The 7046-nt window shown below is 52.2% G+C and overlaps 3 protein-coding genes across 3 annotated transcripts; 1 reads left to right on the plus strand and 2 right to left on the minus strand.

The window, feature by feature from the left end:
- Positions 1 to 869: 869 nt before the first annotated feature.
- BDZ99DRAFT_479657 (S-adenosyl-L-methionine-dependent methyltransferase) lies at positions 870 to 1749 on the minus strand (the record flags this gene model as incomplete). Its single annotated transcript, XM_033722269.1, has 2 exons — positions 870 to 1261; positions 1320 to 1749. 2 exons carry the CDS (start codon positions 1747 to 1749, stop codon positions 870 to 872), a joined length of 822 nt encoding a protein of 273 aa, XP_033573365.1.
- Positions 1750 to 3100: 1351 nt separating this feature from the next.
- On the plus strand, positions 3101 to 5156 carry BDZ99DRAFT_573921 (uncharacterized protein; the record flags this gene model as incomplete). The annotated part of the gene is made up of 5 exons (XM_033728329.1): positions 3101 to 3503; positions 3561 to 3889; positions 4112 to 4139; positions 4197 to 4251; positions 4321 to 5156. 5 exons carry the CDS (start codon positions 3101 to 3103, stop codon positions 4997 to 4999), a joined length of 1494 nt encoding a protein of 497 aa, XP_033573366.1. The 3' UTR covers positions 5000 to 5156.
- Position 5157: 1 nt separating this feature from the next.
- BDZ99DRAFT_573922 (uncharacterized protein) lies at positions 5158 to 6226 on the minus strand (the record flags this gene model as incomplete). Its single annotated transcript, XM_033728330.1, has 2 exons — positions 5158 to 5977; positions 6039 to 6226. The coding sequence occupies 2 exons, from the start codon at positions 6224 to 6226 to the stop codon at positions 5191 to 5193; spliced, it is 975 nt and encodes a 324-aa protein (XP_033573367.1). The 3' UTR covers positions 5158 to 5190.
- Positions 6227 to 7046: the final 820 nt, after the last annotated feature.

Below are 7046 nucleotides of genomic sequence, written 5' to 3' on the forward strand. Positions count from 1 at the left end.
GGCCTCACTCTGGCTCGCGTTCCGTATACTAACTAGTGTCACAGGCTCTGATCATCGTCGCTGCTCGACCTTCTCACGCTTCCGACCGTCACCCTCAGCACACCAACATGCCAAACCTGCAGCTGTCGCCTCACTCCTTCCACCTCGTCCTATCCCACCCTACACTACCAAACAATTGTCCCTCCACTGCCCCGGCACCATGGTTCGCGAGACAGGCTCGCGCCACATACAACGCGTTTGAGGGGAAGTTCGAGACGTTGGGACCACTTCATCGGGCTTATGCGACAAGTGATCGAGGCCCTCCGCTGTGGCGGCCACACCGACATACACAGTGTTGACTCCGGCACTAGCCATGGAGTGGTGGCGGTTGCCACCAAGAATATAGGCACTGGACAAGGGATTACCGCTGGTATCGACGTGGCTGCCGCCATCCTGAATTGACAAACATCTCGTCGAGAAGACGGGTTTCTCGGCCCTCGGCAACATACCGCGCAAAGACCGTGTGCACCTTATCCCTTCGGGCGCTATGGCACCGGGCTGCTACAATCTCCTTCGAGGCCTCCTCCCGCTCGGCTTACTGCCTTCGCGTTCTTCAGCGTGCTCCAGCTCGCTCTGCGCCCTCAGATGCTGCAGTACTGGGTTGCTCTGCTCGCTCCTCACGGACGGGTCAAAGTAGAAAGAGCTGTATTACACTTATTAATTTCACCCAACAGCCGCCGCCTCCTTATAGACGCTAAGAACCTCGCGTTCAAACCACTCTAGATACACGGTCCGTCCCCAACAGCCATTCAAATCCCGTCTGCCATAGCGCCCTGAAAGAGCTTCAGTACACGCATTTCAAACAAATCGCATCCTTCGCCATCAACAAATCACCTCCCCTCATCCCCTTTCTTCCACCCAGTAGCAACCCACGCCTTCATCCCAATCCTCACACCCCCATCAAACTTCTCAAAGGTCCTCAGCGCACTCAACTCCTCCTCAAGCAGCAACGTCGCTCTCTCCAATTCCTCTTCCCCAAACCCAGCAAAGAACATACCCTGCGCTAACATCATATTCCCAACCAACTCCTCCAAACTACTCGCACTGGAATAGGTCACCACCGGTCTCAATTCAACGTTATTCCCAAACCCGCCCTTTTCAAACTGCTGCAGGAGCCACGATCCAGCAAGATACTCCGGCGCCATGGCCATGGCGTTCTGGGGCACTTGGTCTGGTCGGATGCGGAGCGAGGTGCGCGTGAAAGCTGTGAGCCAGACGCGATCTGTTCTTGTCATTAGTCATTAGTCATTATAGTAATGATAGCGGGAAGGGATACCCACCCGCCCACGTCGACGCCATTGCCACGCCCCCAATCTCCAGCACACGGAACATTTCCCGCGCGATTTTGACGCCGCTTTCCGCATCGCCAGGGACCGGGAGGGCGAGGTTCGCAAAGATATGCGTGAAAGTGTCATCAGCCAAAGTCGTAAGCGCGCGTACGTCTAAGACCGCGGTCTCAACGTCGCTCCACCCGTTCCTCTGGACACTTTCTTGGACTTCGGCGATCATGGCCGGGGAGAGGTCCGTGGCCATGATGCGAGCGGCTGGGTGGCGCGACTTGATCTCGGTCGTTACGGTGCCGGGGCCGCATGCGTTGTCCAGAATGTAGGAGGCTGGGGTGATAGTGGGATTGACGGTTGAGAGCATGGCGGTGGCGATGTGAGTCGTGCAGCCGCCCGTCATGCGGGTGTACGTTGAAGCGCGAGACATTTTTGTAAGGGAGGAAGTGGAGTCTTTGTAAGGGGGATGAATGAGATTTGCGTGAATAGGGGAATGAGGCGGGGTGTAGAGTGCGTGGGCTTGAAGTAGGTAAGAGATGTGGATTAAGACGTTGGGGATGGGTTTTATATGCGTAGATATTGGGGACGGAGACATTTGAAGATTTTGCGGAAACATCTTCCCTATCGCGAGAACGTATGACTCTTTCGACACTCATGTGGCACTGCTTGCGCAGTTGCGACATTGAGTGCCTATGAAGCGGAAGGACAGTGAAGTTTGTTTTGGGCAGGTACCGGAGACATACCAAAGTCTCCGAAAGGGTCTCACACAGCCACATGGCGGCACGTGCTCGTGACAGCCAGGGCGCTTGCAGAACTTCCTCACAATTGAAGTCCCTGCCCTCCATCACGAAACCCATCTATCCATTCTCGCCACCATCAATTTTGACATTTCAGATGCCATGAAAGATGTCAACGATCGATGAAAGCCGCCTTTCGGCCTCTCTGGCCGGGTATGCTTCGCCAGCCTACCATGTCAAAGGAGCAGGGTGCGCTGCGGCCGGTCGTTGAGCTGGCAAAGGAAGAGACGCAATATGCCGCGTTCACAGAAGAGAGGAAGACGTGATCATGTCAAACCCCCGCTAGAAGGCCTTGTTTCTTGAAAGCCGAGACTGAAAATGACGACGAGGTATTGGTCAAAACAGAGTAATGAGCAACCTTTTCAGATATCGCTACTACCGAACTCTACCGCCCCGTGCTCAAGAAATTAATAATGTTTTAGATACACGTACACAGTCTGAACACCGAGTCATACGTATGCCACCACCATGCGGCGTTGAATGCCAAGCGAAATGGATGCTGTTCTCTTCCTGTGCGGCTGTGCCGCCCTCAGGATCGCGGCGCCTTGCTCATGAAACGAAGGACGCATCCTCTTCAACGCTTCAATGACCTCTCACAGCCCTCCAAGTTTTCGAACGGTAGCGTTGGACTTCGCTTAGGGATGCAGACGCATGAACTAAATATATGGCCTCTCATAGCCTTCCAAGTTTTCGCAAGACGATAGTCTACGCCTGCATCTTCATCCTTTCCAATACTCATCTGACCTCTCACAGTCTTCGAAATTTTTGTTAGGTGGCGTTGTGTTTCCCATGAGGATTCTCATCTGGCTCTGATTCTATTCTATGGGATCAGGGCGACGTAGTCTCTTGAACGGAAGGCGTCTCGAATGGAATATAAATATGCTGCTACGTAGGACCTTCCTGTGAGAATAAAGCAAACACTGTTAACACTTCTTCCGTTTGCCGTCCCTTCGTCTCTCATTCAGTTCGGATATCTGCCCCATTATGAAGGCCTCCATTCGGCACAATCTGTTTGCTATTTCACTCTTCGGCCTTTGCTCTGTCAAGTCACTAGTATCCGCCGACGCCAGTCAGTTCAACGTCACTGGGTACGATGTTGGTCCTGATTGGGAGAACGATGAGTTTCCTCCCTTCCCTCCACTCACAGATGACAAGGGCAAAAAGATTGATGCCGCGAATCTACGAGGGACTAGATTGTTTGGATATAAAGGCTGTGGCAAAGCGGAAAAGAATATCATAAACGAGGCCTACAACGACTTCTACTACCTATCCCATCTACCAGCCTTAACTGATGGGATTGCTTGGAACGATCAACCAGCGAAAGAATTCTGGGGTGCCGTTGGTGGGAGAACACCTGTTCCTCCAGAAACAAAGAAACAGATCGAACGTACAGTACACTAAACTCTATAGCTATCAAGCATAAAGACTAATACACTTGGGACAGAGGTCTACAAAGCCGCGGCAGAGATTTGGCGATCTTGGTGGGGCGGACGGCCACCTTGGTCTCCATTCCATCCTCCTGGACGCTCCCTCTGGATTGAAGTTCGCTGCAGTGGAGGCGACGGGAAGGGAGACCCTGGCGACACGTGTGGGGATAAGAAAAAGAAAAAACCATGCCCTCCACCACCTGGTGGTGGGAAGCCTGTGGAGGGAACGCTCAGCGACATGGAAGCATACTCCGATAACTCCGGTCCCGGTCAACCTTACAGCCGTATCACATTCTGCAACCTCTTCTTTAACGGCCTCAGATCCTTAACGGAAGCTACGAAGTGGGTAAAGAGCGGCCCAGAGATACGGCAAAATAACTTGACAAAGTGGGACAATCGAGCGTGATGCTTCTTCCATGAAATCGTACACCTGGACTACTTCATGAACGTACCCGATTTAGCCCCTCCGATCGATGATCTGCAAATAACATACCGGGTTAAAGATCAAAAGCCTTATAAAGGAGGTGCCTACAAACCCTATAATTGTAAGGTGCTGAGGAATTGGCAGACTTCGGGCTGGTTCTCTCAGCGAAACGGTATGTGGTGATTCCGAGCATCCTCGTTTCAAATCTACTTGCTAATGGGCAATATAGCTGACAATTTCGCGTTCTACGCTATGGCAATGTGGGCAGTCAAAGAGCTAGGTCGGTAAGTTGCCAACCTTTTCACAATCGAGTTTCTCGTTGAGAGATCCGACTCCAAATTGATACAATGCAGTTACCCAAATATCCCGAATGTAGGCACAAAAAAACCGACGTCAAGACCACGAGATAGAAACGGTAACCCGATGCTGTTTGGCAACGAAACTCCAGACGACGGAGACGGGGAAGCCCAAGCAATCGAGAACGTGTTGAACGGCACCGCTGAGGATAGCTTTCCCCTGCCAGGCTGCCCAGACAGAGACATTGGTCACATTACCGAGGTCCAACCCGACCCTCAACCCGTTCCTGAACTCGATTGCGGCAATGATGCTAGCAGCATTCCAAGTACCATCTTCAGCTCCAACACAAACAGGATATACCAACAGTTCTGCAACGCAGCATTTGCGAACCACAACACATTGTATCAGTGGCCCTTTGATGTTTTTGGGAACTTGCTCACGTCGCAAGCCGCTAAACCCCGGATGGCGCGCGGGCTGAGCTTCTTCCCCAAGAGGGACGGAGGACCAGCACAATATACAAACTGGCAATTCAAATTTGACTGGCAACCGAAAGAGAATTACAACCCCCAAAACGACGCTTGTTATATAGACTGCTGGCAGGCTTTTGAGGCAATGGCTTTGTCTTCGTGTGGGCAAAAGGGCAACGATCGTAATATGATGTCTCAATGGGGACAGGCTCACATTGGATGCGGGGTCTTGGGATATACTATTAAGGGTATTGCGCTTGCTTCTTAGGACGTCTGACACAACGGAGCTTTCACACTCCTCAGTTGGTCAGAAGGATGGCGCTGCGGTCAGAACGAAACACTCATTTAGATACGTTAGTTTCATTTGCTCGATTTGGGTCCTCTATGCAGGATTCTCCGTTTTCTGGGTTTCTTAAAGTAATGGCACGCTATAATATTTCGTCTTCACTGCTCTTCCATTCATTCCTGGACTGTACCCACTTTACCAGCCTCCCTCCAGTTATGAAGGTTGATGAAAGCGTCCCCCTGACACTCTTCCACGCTTGCGAAAGCTTTACCCTCAAAACTCTCCATGAGAACAATCGCTTTTTCGTTCATGTCCCTACACAGCCGCAGTCTGTTCTCATCGTCTGGGACGAAATTATCACTATGCGGGTCGTAGCCGTAAAGGGTCGTATCGAAAACCGACACCACAAGTCCACCGTTGCTCGGCCAAGCCACTCTCACCCACAATCTCTCTTTAAGCTCCGGTTCCGGCTCCCCACCTTCTTCAAGGGGCGTATCAAGCCTGAGGATGCAATCCTCATCGTCCAGCTCCGCGCCTTTCAGCAGCGAGAATCGCGCGCTCGAGCTCCACCACTTCGCGCCAAGGAGAAGCATCTTTTCACAGAAAGCGTCTTCGTCGTCTGGGTCTTGATGGCGTTCTATGATAGGATGCAGGCGATCGAGACCGAGATAGTCAAAGTCTGGTGCAGTGGCGTTGTCGATGATTATCACGCCACCTTTGGATGGCCAGCCGCAGATGGTGATGTCTTGAGTGCTGAAACAGACTCGCTCGGTAAAGTCGCGGTCGGAATTATAGGGTAGGCCGAGTCCCTGTCGGGGACCGTCTGAACCTCCACTTTGAGCTACTGGCGTCATGATTTTGGCGGTGACTTTGCCGAAGACCTTTTCAATGAAGTCAACAGGCGTTTCAGAGTAGTGTTGTATTTCGAATCGGCGGTCGAGATAGGTGCCGCATGAGACTCTAAAGGGTTCAGTGAGCCTTAGCAGGCAGGAAAACAGTTTGTCTAATGGGCAACACTGACATAAGACCTGCGAGAACGATGGCGGTGCTGATATATCGTGCTTCACTAACCCAGTCTACCCAGTCTACCTGCGGCGGATTGTCGGTGGCGAGAATGGGGTAATCGTGTAGGCTAGGTGATTGCGAGAACTGACAGGTTGACAAGCCGGAGGTCTGCTTCGCCACACTATTCTGAGGCGCAGCGACCATTTAAGGAAGGGCGCTGCTAAATGTACACCCTATATTTACTCGGTGTACACCCCTTTTCTACTCCGTATACACCCTTCTTACGTCTGATCTTCTGATTGGTCCGGAGGGCTCGGAGGAAGCTCCGGCGCTTAATTCTCACGCGCATCTATATGAAATGGGAAGGCTGTACAGCCTCACTATTTCATTGTGCATTCTTACCGTTTCCGTGAGGCTATATATATAGGCCAGCTACACGTAAGGCCGTACGTGAGGCCGTACGTGAGGCTACTTATGGCAAGGCTGTGCAGCATACCCGTTTTACTATGCATACTTCCCGTTTCCTACAGTGTATATAGGCCGTTGTATTGCTACCTACGTGCCTACGTGCCTATGAGCATGCCAAAACAGTCAAATCCTCACCTTATTACGGCCTCTCTGCATCAAACCTGGCCCCCCTACATCGCCGCCGCGCCTTCCTGGCTATCCTGATCCATCAACCCCTCCATATACTGCTCGTACAATGCCATCTGACGTTGGAGCTCCTCATAAGGAAGCAGCGCTGGCGCTGCCTGAGGCTGAGGAGCTAGCTGAGGCTGAGGAGCTGGCTGAGGCTCAGGATGAGCGCTATCATAACACTGCGCAGCCCCTTTCCGTGGTGCTGCCTTCTTCCTAGGTGCCTTATCCTTTGCACCAGGCGGCCGGCCACGCTTCTTAGGTGCAGCAGTAGATGCAGTAGTAGGTGCGGGCGTAGGTGCGGCAGTAGGGGGGGGCCTAGGTATTACTGCATGCTCAAACTCGGGCGGATTAGTGAGCAAATCGTCGAATTCCGTGATAGCTGGTG

This window comes from Mytilinidion resinicola, assembly GCF_010093595.1.
Source record: "Mytilinidion resinicola strain CBS 304.34 unplaced genomic scaffold BDZ99scaffold_16, whole genome shotgun sequence".
Taxonomy (NCBI): Eukaryota; Fungi; Ascomycota; class Dothideomycetes; order Mytilinidiales; family Mytilinidiaceae; genus Mytilinidion; species Mytilinidion resinicola.